General features: G+C 34.7%; 1 protein-coding gene across 1 annotated transcript in view; it reads left to right on the forward strand.

The window, feature by feature from the left end:
* The first annotated feature begins 7546 nt into the window (after positions 1–7546).
* Positions 7547–16541, forward strand: part of Dr (muscle segmentation homeobox protein Drop) — a 42137-nt gene continuing 33142 nt past the window's right edge. The window contains exon 1 of the mRNA XM_085953906.1: positions 7547–9205. Within this exon, the coding sequence (XP_085810032.1) occupies positions 8413–9205 (793 nt within the window). The 5' untranslated portion in view covers positions 7547–8412. The remainder of the gene's footprint in view (positions 9206–16541) is intronic.

Raw genomic sequence — 16541 nt, forward strand, 5'->3', positions numbered from 1 at the left:
TTCGGGTTTTTTAAAAAAATATCTCTGTTCCTAGATAAAAATATATTTGTTTTATAAATGATTTCGGTAGAGTTCGATAAAAGAAATTGAACTGCATTAAAATGTCGATTTCGACAAAAATGGATATTCGGGAAACAAATCCTATAGCGACGAAAAGGTCCACGATGGCCGAGCGGCTTACGCGTCGGCTTATGACGTCGTGGTGTGGGTCCCAGGTTAGAATCCAAATATGGACTAAGTTTGAACCTAATAGTTTGAGAAAGTGGCTAACACCCATTTCTCGTAAAAATAGTTTTACTAATAAGTATAGTCCGACAACAAGAAATCGGCGATAACAGAAAGTCGCTGTAGTCACATATAGAAGGCTTCTCAGTGACATACCTGTCATGGCGGCAAGCACGTCAGGCATGTTCAAATAATATTTCGGATTTCTCTATTTTTAGAAGCGACTCCTTTTCTTCTTTGCAATAAACCAAAAGTTTACGACTTAATAATAATTGTAATATCACTCCTGATCGTTTTAGACAGTTTTTTATTACAAAAAGCTTCAATTTATGTAAATTAATAGACCCGTACACCACGGGAGCATAAAATGAAGTTATAAATTTGGAGGCGTTCCTCATTTGAAAACGGAAGTGCGATTAGCTGCAATGGATGGGATTGTTAGTTCACAGTTTTAACACGTGGACAAGAAGTTCTTGTCCGACAATACAAACATTCACTCTGCGGAATCCCATATGATCATATTAGGATGGGACATGGTCAAAAAAAATGTTAGGTAAGTAGGTAGGTGCCGCGGTCTTGGCAAGAAAAGCTTAAAAAAGCTCTCGACTTTGAGTCGAAAAGGAATTTTGTAATTTTGTTTCGGCAAGAAAAGTGTCGAAGCTGATCTCAAATTCTAGAGTTTCTTGAGAAATCAAGAAATCAATCTCGAATTCTAGGGGAAAAAATATTCTTGAATTATTGAATGTCGATTAACGAAGAAACAAAAACGTCGAAAAAACATAAGCTTTTAACCCCACTACAAGACTAGATAATTAGTGATAATTACTAGAGTTACTATAATTACTATAAGTTACTAGATAATTCTTAGTGATTAGATAATTTAGTTAGGTACCTTCTCTATTTAGGAGTGGCAAAGAGTAAGTACCTACCTGTTTGATGGGAGTAGGCTGTTGTTAACCGAAAAAATATGTTCATGAAAAGGACAGTCATACTTTTATAACAACATACAAAAATATTATGTTTAACTATTTTGAAATAGATTATTTTACAAAAAATTATCACCTGTGGGATGGAGCCTGGACTCCCACGCCAAGGTTTATTGCTGAAAGTTTTATCCAGTGTTTAACAAAGACCTTGCAAAGCGCGGGGAAAATAAACATGTAGGTAAGTAGGTAGGTATATTGACATGTAGACGTACATGCTGACAAAAAGCTTTTCGCTAAACGCTTTCCTCTCGCCCATACAACTGAAATATTATATTTGACGTCATTGGCGAATTTTCTTTAGAGACCGAACACTATTTATGTTCCTTGTTGAATGAGTCGAAATGCTGAGATAATTGACAATTCACTACGAAGTTTCACGAACTTAATTAGGTATATTTTAATAATTAATAAATTCTTGAAGTTAAAGATTTTTTTAGATGTCAAAGTAAACATTAAAATACACATACGTTTGCTATTGAATTTTTGCACAAATAATTAAAATTAATTTTGATTACGGTATTTATTAAGTCTAAAGTCAATTAAGAAATATTTGACACTGCTATTTAGTGTTTAGGTACCTACATTCGTATACGAGAGTAAAATAAAGTAATTATTTTATCGTAGGTAGGTAGCTAAACATTTATTTCCATATAAAGCTGTACCTAATAATTACCCACAGTGAATATTTTACCAATTAGTGCTCAAATTGTCTACTTTTGATTAAAGATCAAAGTGAATCCAATTAAAACCGGCAGCAAACAACGTAATACAAGCGACAGTCAGAACTAAATAAACAGATTAGGGTTGTAAATAGAAGCAACCCCCTTTATTGCAAGCGTCTACTTTTGACGGGGCGGAAAATAAATGGGAGAAGGGGCTCTAAGAGGCCACTATACTGTTCAGAGGGGAGCGAGAAGCTTCTTCACTAAAATACTAACCTAAGTTTATTTTTATAATACCTAACAATTTAAATATCTATGTAGGTATATCTGTTGGGAAGTAAAAGGTAGGTATATTATCTAGCCATTAAAGCAGGTATGTACTTATTACTATATTACCTATATTATATTTTATTGCTTAGTCGCGATTGAATCCGTCGTTGTTGTCTGATGTATGGAGCTGAAATTTGACTGGTACCCATGTCTTCACTTCTCAATCTCTTTCATATTGACTAAAAAAATATTTTTAATAGTTATGTCAAAATATTAGTTTACCTATTAACCAAGCAAGATAACATTTGGGAAGCCAACATTGAAATAAAGCACTGGACCGCCCCATAAGACATTCCAAATCACACGGATCGATGAATACTTAGGTATTTGGTCAATAAAATAAAGGGCAGGAGATTTGTGGTTAGGCACGTGATTGTACAAATACACTGAATTCTAGCCTACCCTTAGACAATAGATACAGCCTACCCTTAATTTTACCTCGAACACCATTTGGAAAACGTTAGTGTAGTGTTGAATGTAGAATGTAGTTGTAGATCATCACACTGCCACCATAAACCTAAGCAATTTGTAGGAGTCCCGTCAAAAGATCCTAGCCTGGAGGCCTGCTTCGGCGTGTGGGGACCATGGTTATAGGTACCTACGTATTTGTTTTCATTGAGACTACGAACTATTGCAGATAGTGTTGGGTAGTTTTTAAAATTCAATTAACACCTGCTTAAACCAAATCACATTAGATTAACCCCATAATAAAAAAGATATTCGTTTGATTTATAAAACATCTAAAATTGATAATATATTTTTAGATAGTTTATAGATATTAGATACTTATAGATTTTAACTATTATGGTATGGTTAGGTAGTGGTAACATTAATTAAAAAAAAACTAACACACACCATCTGCAATTTGTGCCTACCTACTCTTAATTCAATGAAAACAATTAAGTATGACACTATTTTTGTCGGATTTCCAGTCTACCTCCACTATGATTGTATGGTTTAGGCAGAGTTTAATTGAATTTTAAAAACCAACCAGCACCATCTGCAATTTCTATTCCTAGTAGGTAAGTACAACAGAAAAAAGTGTGATTGACAGAGTTTAGTGTGCCCTATTTATGTCGGATCTTAACAGCCTACCACCAGTCTTCACCACTGATAGGTGCTTACTGTGGATCTGTAAGTAGGAACTCAGAAATAATGGGAACTGAAATAAATAACGGGTAAGGCGATAGCAGGTAACCGACTCGAGTAAGGAAGAATCCGGGTTAAACTTACACACGTGTCAAGAATACGTTTTACGTCGAATACTGAAAACTGCTCTCGGTTTATGCATTTACGCTCATTTAATGTTGGTGTAGGTATTACACACACTATTGCACGTGCATAATGCGTTATATTTATTATCTGTTCTGTGGTAGATACCGACGTACTATGATATTGTTAGTAGGTACATAAATAATACATAATAGGTACCTAAAATACTTAATTCATATTTTTAGAACCTAAGTAGGTTGGTACTTGGAAAGCACCTTTGTAAGACATTTGAAATAGGTACTTATAATTTTATTGATAGTTGACATGCAATTTGTGAACTCAGAAAACTATTGCTTTATTCAGACACGGCACGCTTGTTATGATATTATGACTGAGGCAGGAAAGAAAAACGCACTGAAAAATAGTCGATGGAAATTGTAGGTAGGTACCTACTTAAGTAAAAGTAGTACCTACCAACACTTAAAAACATTAGGAATATGTTCAAAAATACATAGGTATCTAAAATATTATACAGTAGGTAGATATATTTATATTATCACTAAGTAGGTATAGGGCATTGTGTTTGCTGCGATGCATGATTCAATGATAGCAAACAATAAGTAGATATCTACTTTATAGCAGTGGCGAAGACTCCATACTAGGCGATTATTTAAAGCCTACCTTCTTAAGAAAAATATTTTTTAATTGCATATTGACATATTTATATACTTAATCACTTCATTATTTTATGTTATATAAAAATTATTTATTTTGCCAACGAGATCGCATATGTAGGAATGTATTACAGTATTACACAGTTTACAAAACAACTGCAAAGGTATTAAAAAAACCACAGCGCGCCGCGCCGTAAATTAAATAATAAATGCCGCAACTCTTCTCGACGTAAATAAATTTCCGATTATGTTTGGAATAATTCTGAATTTTTTTTGTATGGACTTTACGTCTCGTAACCTCAGCAAGTCTGCTGATTTGTACGAAATGAGGCAAGCTCCTTTCGCAGAGCCTAAAACATTCGCGCATAATATTGTTGTCACGACTGCGCACTTTGTCCAAAATCATTAATAATTAGATAATTAAAAAAATAATTTTAACGGCGTTTAATCGAATATTAATAAATAAGTAAGTAGGTATAGATTGTTTTTAAAAATAAAAATAAATTTTATCTAATGATTTTTGATGGGTATACATGTTTTGAAAAATACGTAATTTAAACACATCGCTCATTTTTATGTCGTCAATGAGTTTTTGAAGTTTCATTGAATTAGTGTGTCGTTATCATTTATTAGTGTGTGCCTATTCATTAGTAGTAAATATCGTACTATTCTCGTAAGTATACCTGACAAGTGTGCTCTTTTTATCATATCTCCACAGCCTACCTCTTTCCAAAAGTCACCCTTCGCCACTGCTTTATAGGCACCTACCACTACCGTGGAAACCGTGCTTATGGTGACACTTAAATAATTTATTATACTTTTTTTTACTTTATCAAAACCATAAATAAAAAATTGTTGTTAAACACTGTTAATAGTAGATATTCTTTTTTTTTGATGTTCGATATTGCACGAATTTCAACATAGATATTGTTTTTGGCTGATGTGTGTAAAATTAATGATATTTGCATGTCCAACCTTTGAATGTTGCGATTGGTTTCGATATACAAATTTAAACCAAAAAACTTATTAAAAAATTCTTTCGGTGCCATATTTTTTGCAATTAGTTAACTGGAGAATATGGATGGCGCAGTGTGTTGACTCCAAGAATTCCTGCCGTTCGCCAGTTTTATTGTGTGTTCCCATGTCATGCCAACATCTCGCAGTTTCGTCGTAGGTATACACTCTGTGGATAGTAAGTAGGTAGGTATTTAGCGGCCTTCCAGGACGCCGAAATCCTAGATAGGTACCTAGGTATTTCCTTGCATTGAAACGTTTGTAACCTAATAATTAGGTATCAGCGGCTAGGGGTAGAGGTAGACTGTTAAGTTTCGACATAAATATTGCACACTAAACTTTGTCAGTCATTCTTATTTGTTTTCATTGAATTAAGAGCGTACTTCAGTGAAATGGCAAATAATTTTCAACAGTAGGTGCGACGAAATTTCTCACTAGTCGCCAATCGGAGACAGACAGTCGAGGTGTCCGCACGTCGAATTGTTTTGTCATGGCGTCAGATGAACATATTCTTAAATCGTGTAAAGATGACTAAAAAACTTTACGTATGTAGGCACTTAAAAAAGAAAACAAATCAATGAATATAGGTACTATTATTATTAGTAATATAACAATAAACATAACATTAAATGGACGCATGTTGGATTTTTATGACAAATTATATTTCGTTCGGCACGCGTCATTTGCACAATCCGCGCATCGCCTAGCCACGATCTTTTTAGACCATACCTCAACTGAGGTAGGTATAGCCTTAATAATAATATTGACAGGTGGTGCGGATTAGTTTTTAAATTCAATTAAACTCTGCCAAAACCAAAACACTATAGTTTAGGTATGCTGTGGGCGATTCGACAAAAATAGTAGATAGGTACCTACCTAGTTACCTACATACTTTTTCAGTCACATTTATTTCTTTTCGTTTAATTAAGAATGGGTACATACCCACTGTAATTAAGAATGGGTACATACACATTGTATTATTACAAATGGTACATATTGGTTAGTTTTTTAAGGTCACTAAGCCCTGCCTAAACCATATCATAATCGATAAAAAAATTATAAAAAATATCTAAAATTATGTATAGAGTAATGGCATACTTTTAGATGTTTTATAGTTAAACGAATATTTTTTGGCTATTAGGTAAGTATCGACTACGGCTTGGGTAGGCAGGGTTTAGTTGAATTTAAAAAAAACTAATAAACACTATTTACACATTGTTGTATTATTTCAATGAAAACAAATACGTTTGTCTGATAAAGTTTAGCGCGCACTATTTATGTCGGATCTTAACAGCCTACCTCCACCCCAGGCCACTGTTAGGTATAAGTATAAGTACCTATGTAGGTACCCACAAAATAAAACATTTTAGGTGTATAATTAACAACTGGATACGTAGGTAGAAGTGGCGAAGAGTGGAGGTAGGCCGTTAAGATTCGACATAAATATTGGACACTATTGTACGACAACATCTTCTTGGCTACGCTTCTAGGCGTTGTTGTCTACTAAATGGGAGGAGCTTGTTAGTTTATAATGGAATTGCGGGTAAAATGGGCAGAGCATGTTAGTTCACAATTTTAACACATAGCCAAGAAGATGTTATCGTACAATAATCTTTGTCAGTCATACGGATAGATGGTGCCTAATTCATTAAGCCCTGCCTAACCAAACCATAATATATAAAATTAATATATTGTTCTTCTATCTATAAAATATCTAAAATTATGTATGATTTAATGGCTTATTTTTTGTTATTTTATACATAGATAAATATTTTTTGACTATTATCTACTGTGGCTTGGATTAGGCAGGGTTTGATTGAATTTTAAAAATTAACAAGCACTATCTACTCATTGCAGTCTTAGTTGAATTAAAAGAAATGCGTTTGACTGGCAAAGTTTAGTGTGCACTATTTATGACATTTATGTAGATATTTATGTCGGATCTAACAGCCTACCTCCACCCTTCGTCACTGGTAGGTAGGTACCTAAGTAATGAACAATGTCATTTTTTTGGTGTGTGAAATATGTCAAAGGTCACCTACATGATTACCTACATACCGAAATGTTTAGGTAACTAAAATTAAAATCAAATAAAATTCTACTAGGTAGCTAAGTGTCACTATAACATGGATTATTATTAAAATACAGACTTCAATCCAAAATCGTCACCCCACTTCGTGCATTTAATAAAATAAAATAACAAGGGTTCCGAATTCAATTTACTTGTCAGAGAAAGAGACACAATGTCCCTTCCTCTCGCGAATTTTCCCGTCACGTGACCGAATCAATCGAGACTTCAGCCCCTCCGATTGGCGGGTTCGCCGCAGGAGGTGGAGACAGACCCGTCGGGCCACGCCCATGGAAAATTGTACTACCCATTTTTAGTAAAATCAGTGTGAAGTGACACCAGACCGGTTTTGGAACTTTCAGTTGATGGGAAAGAGTCGCTGCGAGCGGTCGCGAACGGACAAAAAATCGATATTTGCATTTAAAATTCGTCTGATATTCATTTCAAAGCTATTGATGTTTGCGAGATATAGTGTGTGTATTAAAACAAACGTTTAAAAATATTTTTTCAATAATAAAAATATAATCATTTACTGACTTATTACCGTGGATTTCAACCAATACATTGTTCAATTTGTATATGGTATTAATTGTGTACTGTTTGTTAAGAGACTGAAAAACTGAAACCTTAGTGATATAGTGTTTTCTATCAAAAACTAAAATCCATTTTTATACCTATGTTTATCTATGATCGTAGGTTGAATTAAAGACTCTTATGACACATTGTTAATTGTTTATAAATATTGTATTAAGTCTTAAATGATCTTTAAACGACCTGTTTACAAAACATAAAAGTGCCGGCAGATAATATAATATCAGTGATGAAAATAAGTAAATAAACAATACTTATACCTACAAAAGTAGATACCTAATGAATCGATGTTATCACATTTACTGTGAAAATATTGTTTTGAATAAATAAACCAATTAAACAGTACTGTAAGCTGTCACACATGTAGATTTATCTAATATTTTTTTTTACATAATTGACCCATCTTAAACATAGTGATAAACATTACAAATGTACAGTTTGGGAACCGGAATAGACTGAAACCTTCACTGTGTGATTGCAGAGAAATAAGCTTGAGCAAGGGTTAAAGATTTTAAAAGGATTTACAAGAATTATTGAAGAAAACATTTTGGTCGCTTGGTGAAAATGTCATTAAAATGTCACGCTGTCGAATGAAGAATCTGACGATCTGATGCAAAAGTGTCAAACTGACACGGTTCTCAGTCACATTAATGTTAAAAAAGCAGCCCCTGTGTCCAGCGAAATCCGCGCTAGACTTTAGCATGACGATTCAAAACCTATCGGCAGCTAAGCAGCGACAGGCGATGGCGGCCCCGACCGACGCCCTACGCCCTACAGGCCCAGAGCGACCCTCCGCGCCTGACAGGCAGTCCTCCACCCCAGAAAATAATAACGGACATTCGAATAAAAACCAAGCAAGGTTTAGTTTTAGCGTAGCGTCACTTCTAGCCGATACCAGACATCCTAGGTCGAAAATGTCTCCTGCCAGAGACGAAGAAATGGACTCCGACAGAATATCACCAGAAATTTTCCATCACCACCAAATAAATCCCCATTCCCCGTTAAGACAGAACGCTCCAGAATTACCAGGACAAAAAAGATCGAGCACTCCATCGAATTTAAATTCAAGTGCTGCTACCCCGCCTTTAATGACTTCCTCAGACGATGATTATGAAGATTCAGTCAACCAAGAGGATTCAATTGTAGATGTTGAAGATTTAAATATGGACGCCGCGTCCATGGAAGACGGAAGAAGTGATGATGAACGGGAATCGTTATTTAATCGTCAAAGAAGACTATTGCAAGAGAGGGAAGGAATTTCACAACAGGGCCCCATAAGACCGACGCCTTTCAGTGCGCTCGCTGCTGCGGCGGCAGCTTACCAGGCAGGGTTAGGTGCTCCACCTCCAGGCTGGTCTGTGGGACCTCACGTCCTTGGCCCGTTTGGACCCGGCGGAGCTATATTTCAGAACCACGGATTTCCAGTCTCGCACCTTACAGCAGGTAGATATTGTAATGCTCATTCTATTTTACATTATCGAATATTTTTGTGAAGCGATAACATATAATTATTTCATATTTTTGATTATTTCTGAAACTACATCTAGGTACCTACCTACCTAACTAAATAATCGTATTTCATATTAGTAATTGGCAAAGACGAAATATTGGTACCTAACTATAGATAAAAATGAACATGATTAATACCTATCAACATAAAATTAAAATGCTGGATAAAGATATTTGTAGTGTTATAAAATTGGCATATAAAAGCAGATTTGACCTACCTAAAATGCCAAGAAGTATGATTAATTTTAAATAATTCGTATTTATCATGATCATACTTATACTTAGTAAACTAATTCTAGGCAACTATCAATATGTATATTTTCTCACCTGAGTTTCATTCAGCGACGGAAGAAATTTACGTGCATACCTACCTACCTACATCAGTTGCGCAGTGCCGCTTAATGATTTAATAGTCTATCAGCAGATAAGCTATCTATAAGAACATAAGTAGCTACCTGTACCTTTACTTTGTGCAGGTAAAATGAGAAATCTTGTAGGTAGTAGTATTATTTTAACTAGGTAAAGTAAGTAGGTAGGTAGGTACCAGTGGCGAAGGGTGGAGGTAGGTATTCTGTTAACATCCGACATAGGTCGTCAGTCGTCTAGGTACCTACTAAAAAGTAGATAATATTGAACAAGTATGTATCCAGTTGGTTGCGTAAGTAATCTAATTATAATTGACATCTTGATTAAAAATGCAATCGGCTTTTTATTGAAATTAAGCTTTAGAAATTACTGACTAATTTATTGCATATCGACAGATATTAATTATTGTTTCATTCCTCAAATTACCAATCATAATGCAACATAAATAAAATACTCAGTTAGGTACCTATGTATAACTAATAGGCAAAATGCAATATGAATATGTGTAGGTGTACCTACCTACTCTTAAAGGTTGACTCACGAATGTTAGCCTATGACCAACTGCGAAAGTTTTAAATTGTTATTTTTCAAAGGCGCGTCTGGGCGGAAAACAAAAAAGAGTTGGAGGTTTACCGAGTGAGACAAGCCGATACAACAGGTGCGATATAAACACTGTTAGTGGGAGCTACCATAAACACAATAACTTTGTCGGTTAAGCGGTTCCATGATAATAATCAGATGAACGTTTGTTGTGGATGATATTTTAATAGATTCCTTCGAGGGTAGGTAATTATTGATTTTTTAAAAATTAAAATATCATTTTCACCTACCCCAACTCGTAACAGGCAATTATTGACGACCGTAGAAAATATGCTTGTGTAGACATGCTTACAACTACAATTACATAAGTACCTACTTTGGGTTGGTAGGTCTACCAATTCCCTACAATTATTAGCGGTGATTTTCTTTCACCCAAATATCGTAACCGAGTCGTCAGAAAAATTAAAAGAGGGCCCTTTAAATAGTTCAAACAAAACAAATGCAGTGACGTCCCGTGGGGGTAGGCAGATTGAGCGTCGCCTGGGGGCGGCAGTTACTTGAAGGGCGGCAAATCGAGGAGAATCATGTGGAATATGTATAAATACCTATTATTATTTAAAAAATTCAGCTCCCTGGTTTTGTTGGGTTTGCAATGTCTAGTTTACTTCCGATGCCCTTCGACGTACTTGGTGACCAGAAACGACACGTGCAAATTTATGAATTACAGTCTTAGTTATTAACCAGTACGCACGGAAGTTGCGTTGGTCGTCGAAATTAAAGATGCACTCTCCTCTTACAGAGCGTTCCACCTACCACTTCGGTCCACGATTTTAGTCTGTATCGAAGCGTCACGCCGTCATCGATTATCGATTTAATAATGCCCAAACCTTTGCGATCTCAAACTAAATATATCATTACAGTAGAACATATTTCTTAGATATTGGAGTCATGAAAGGATGATAAAAAATACTGTATGAAAAATGGGGTGGCATTTTGTCTAGGGACGTCACTGTAAGTAAGTAATTTATCAATAGTTGAGTATAAAATATTATATAAACTATAAAATATATAATATAAACAAAGAATATAAATGCATAAAAACTATTTGCCAAATATCTACTACTAAATTGGTTGAAAACACTTTTGCATAATAGGTCTAGGTTATTGTGATTTGTGAAAAAGGAGTCTAATACCTATACGGATAAATTTAATTAAATGCAACCAAACCACGTAGGTATGTATGTGTAGGTAATTTATACTAAATTAAAAATAATATTTTTTTTAAATCCGTAGATTTTTTTTCGAAAATTAAAATTGGGTATCCACCTAGTTCATCTTTTTATCGTCGGCATCTTCAAAATCAGTCAATGCGTTGGACCTCTTTGTCACAAAATGTGCGACTGCCTACAATAGGTAGGTATAGAGGAAAATTAATAGTTATTGATATTACAAAACAATAAGTGGGTACCTACTTAGATACCTACCTAATTAATATTATTGAACACTTTATTTCATTACAAACAATTTCGATGATATTATTATGGAATGGAAGTAGGTAGGTACCTATTTCTTTTTGAATTTAGAATAATTTCAGTTTGCTGTCATCATTATTTTCATTTATTCCATCACAAAAAGATCATAGATTCTCAAATAATTTTTCATCTGCGGTCAATTATTGTTCGAGGATGTCAATTTTCCGTAAACTACATAAGTAAGTAGGTACTAGGTAGGTACCTAAGTAAGTACCTATCCACTTAATATAATATATTATATTAATAGTTTTTCAGAGCTCAGTGGGTGAGTTTATAATTAAAAGATTAATGTATGTATGTGGGTAGGTTTGAATGTATTTGTAATTGAATTATACATTCGATATCGACTGCAAAGTACTTATTAATTTGTCGGCTTACTAATGATTGGCGTTTTAATTAAACGCGCCTATTGCATCCACGCGATTTTATAAATACCTACCTAATCATTATTAAAGTAGCTACAGTAGTTTAGGTACTTATATTATGTACCCTACGACGTGTGTGAAAATGTTCGTAGACAATGTCTTTTTTTGGTTATACGGTTATACGTTTGAGTTGCGCGCGACGCTCAACGCTCCACCGAACGCGCCTACGTTGGACGGGGCCTAAGGGCGGCTCTCGTGGTGCAGTGCGTATGGCGCTGGCCTTCCACCCGAGAGTTCTGGGTTCGGTCCCGGTGAGGACACAATATTTATGTGAATTTCTCAAAGCCTGGGTGTTTGAGATTGTTCAAAATTACTAACAACTACCTTGTACGAAAAAGCAAGGACATGGTTAGATATTATTAATTCTCTAGACTTAATAGTCTCTAGGTACCTACAAGGCAAGATGCGCAGGAGTACCTAAAGTTGAAATGAGAAATAGGTCTGTGTACAATTAATACCTATCGGTGGAATGCATACGCGCAATCGTGAAATAAATACACTATAGTCAGGGTATAGTCAAACATGCTATGTAGATGCAGTTACCTATATGTACCTACCTATATTTAATAATAATATCTACTAATTATCTATACCCAATAGGTCCTCAGCTAAATTCTGTCTGGCAAAAGGAATAATACATATTTCTTATACGTATTGTTTGCTCAATATGTGTTTAATCCAAGGAAATAATGGATTAAGTATTAAAATGGCTAACCATTCCTCGTTAAAAGTTTGTTATTATAGCATATAGGTACTCTGTGGAGACACGAAATAATGAGGTAATTTATACAGGTTTTCCGGTATAAAATGATAATCATTCTGCAATATTATACAATTTTGTATCTAGTACCTATAGGTACATATTTTCTAATTATTTATACCTATCATAGAACGGCACTCCAGCGAGAACTCTGGCAAAAAATGATTGACAAACTGTCTAGGTGACAAATACCAAAATCAGAGAACACAAAATAAATGGGAACTGACTACCCTACTGGATGTGGTAGGTATAACAGGGTACGGATTTAGAGTGTGAAAAATATTGGATAAACCTAACGCGACTTTAATATGTTTGGACAGTTGGCGCGTTTAATTTTATAGCATAAAGAGCCTAAAGCAGTGTTTCCCAACCTTATTTGTGCCATGCCCCACTTCTACGCTTAAAAAATCTCCACGCCCCCGTATCAAATTGTATAGTTTCCTAACAAGAGAATAATGAATGTATTGTTGATTTTGTCAGGGTTGAAATATCAAAAAAAAATAATTCGAAAATGCGTTTTTCAACAAAAAAATGTAACAAATATTGACGATTTTCACATTGCCCCCCAAGACATTCACATTGACCCCCGTGGGGCGTACGCCCTACGTTGGGAAACACTGGCCTAAAGAACAAAATATATCCTGCTTCAAAACTATGGTACATGGGGACTGGCTTTCACATTTCTATATTTTTATCTATTATGTGAATCGCCTAGTTTCAAAAGCCCCTAAAACGATTTTAGGTAGTTCTGAGAAAAATGAGAAAAACGATTTTAGGTAGCTATGAGAAACTCGTATCTATTAAATCTGTGAACGGCGTGTATTTCTTTTTTGTTTCGTTATATTCTAAAGAGTATTTTCGCTTTCCATTTTAGGGGTATTTGAAAAGCACACCCAACCATTTTAGCGTGTTTTGAAATTTACCCTAATTTTTGATCATACGTATTGACGGTTTTTAGCGTTTTTTTTAGTTTAATCTTTGGCCATCATATAGGTAACAAAAATATCCATCTAAATACATATCTAACTCAAAATTTTTCAAAACCCGTTTTAGGGGCTTTTGAAACTAGGCGCTTCATGTGACCATCACAGAATTTCGCATTTCTTTGTTTACTAAAGACTTAGGTATCTATAACGTCGTAGGTAAGTTACCTTGTATATTTATTATTGCTGTTGCACTGATAACAAAAATTCATTTGATTACTCCTGCTTTTAATATCCAAGTAGTGTCTGTCTATAAGCAGATATAAGCATACTTAAGTGGATGTTTTCCGGCAAAGCAAAATATATTTTAGATATGTAGGTATATGTGCATATGCAAGTAGGTACCTGCTGAAATATTTTTCAGTTTTAGGTAGTTGGGTCCATAGTTTTCACCAAAGAGGTTGTATAGTTAACTTCAATACCTTTCTCAAAATAGGAAGTCTTGCGTAAATAAAGTAGTTTTTTGTTATTTGCTATAAAAGGCAATTAAATATTGCAATGTTTTTAAAAATACTTTTTAACGGCAACTTGTCATACAAGTAAATGAGAAATCTTTTCAAAGTGAATGCAGAGCAAAAGGAAAATAACTAGATTTATATATTTTTTCTAACCGCCTTGATCGCCTATTATCTCCGCGAATGCGAGATATTTATTTTGCAACTCTGCTATAATTTGGCGCACACTTTGTTTCTCGCTTTGAACCGGTTTATTACACGGCCAGTGGCGCGGCGCCTCCATAACTGAGGTTGACATCATATTTGAAAAAATGAAACCTGCGAATCCAATGCAATTAATGCAATATACCAGTATATAAACTAGATCAACGAGTTATTAATAGGTATACAAATGATTTATCCCCCAATAACATCTCAATAAACTTGATTTCTACATATTAGGTATATACCAGGGAACTCAGAAATAATGGGAACTGAAATAAATAACGGGTAAGGCGATAGCAGGTAACCGACTCGAATAAGGAAGAACCCGGGTCCTTACACACGTGTCAAGAATACGTGTTACTGAAAACTGCTCTCGGTTTATGCATTTACGCTCATTTAATGTTGGTGTATTACGCACACTATTGCACGTGCATCATGCGTGCTTCATTTTCGTAGGACACTCACACATTCAAAACACTGCATCAACATGCGGCGTAAGGAATATAGCCTATCGGTATTCAATTTATTATCTGTTCTGTGGTATATACCTACAAATGCTCAGATATCTAGTCACTCAAAAGGTGACAACATTTCAATGTGGTCACGATCCTCAGCCATGAGGAAACGACCAAAAAGAGAATGCTTAGGTAATTAGATAGGTACCTACTTAGACAATTATTGTAGACAGGTAACTAGGTAGGTATGTAATTATGCGTTTATCATAATTACGGCGGTCTTTTTTACTACCCCTGCGAATAGGGGCGCCTGAGTCTGACCCGCGATTTTAATTTTTAATAAATAAAATCAACCACCCTAAAATTAAATTACAGTTGGGTAAGTAGGTTTTGTATGGTATATAACGTAGTTGGGTCTTATGTATTTTTACTGTATTTTTTGCCAACATATGCCAGGTAGGTACAGATGAGATATAGTGAAGAATAATGTAAGTACATACGTATTACTATTAGAAGATAGACATATTTAAAAAAATATATTTAAGTATACCTACACGGACCTAGTTGAATTATTAAAAAAACATTGAATGCATATTCTCGGATAAATTCATAAAAAAAAGTTTTTTGTCTCTCCTGTAAGTATAGTTATGCAAAAAAACATGACACACACAGAAGACAATATATTATAAGATAAGTATGTATCATTAATTTTTTAATGGTATCTATTATTGAATCTTGAACAGCTCGGACGGCGATAAAAATGTAATAAACATAAAACAGCATGGCCCTTAAACTTATTGCGTATGATCTCATTCATGTGTTTCATTTTGCTGTAATATCATATTTGAAATTGATATATAGGTACCTACATGCGTTATTCACACTTTGCAATAATATATCTACTAACTTAGGTACCTACATGTTTAACAAAAAAATACGAGACCTGTCGTTCCATATGGATTTTTCTAGTGACCGGCTTGAATCGGTGTATGAATATATTATATCTATGTTAGTAGTCTTACGAGCGTTGGCTGTATTTCATTAACCGAACGACAAACATCAATTAAAAAGCATAACTGCAACACAAAGTCATGTGCTTACCTACCTATATAACGTACAAATACAAATAAGTATTACTTAATACAATTTAAGTTGTTAGCCACTGGACCAATGAGTTGAGTCCAAATACACAAATTTATTGGAAAACAACAGCATTCCTTCCGCTCCGAAGTGGGTGTTTTATTCCGCCCAGGTAACATTGATAATGGACGCCACTGGTGGTTTAGAAGGTGGTAGATATAATACATACTGAGTGAATAAATCATGTAACTGAGCTTGATTTGATTAACCGGAGTAATTACATAAGGTTGTAAATGACTGTTATTGGAAACTACTTAGGACATAACAACTCTGTCCAGGTACAACTAATTTATTACATATTTATTGCCGCATTTTTTCCCCTTTGGGTTAGGTTACCCAGAGGTTATCAAACTATATCTACATGTAGTTTTTTTTAACCAGTGTTAAGATCAAGTAAATTTTGGCACATC

This window comes from Rhyacophila brunnea, unplaced genomic scaffold (assembly GCF_057557595.1).
Source record: "Rhyacophila brunnea isolate RB1 unplaced genomic scaffold, BYU_Rbru_1.0 scaffold_4, whole genome shotgun sequence".
NCBI lineage: Eukaryota > Metazoa > Arthropoda > Insecta > Trichoptera > Rhyacophilidae > Rhyacophila > Rhyacophila brunnea.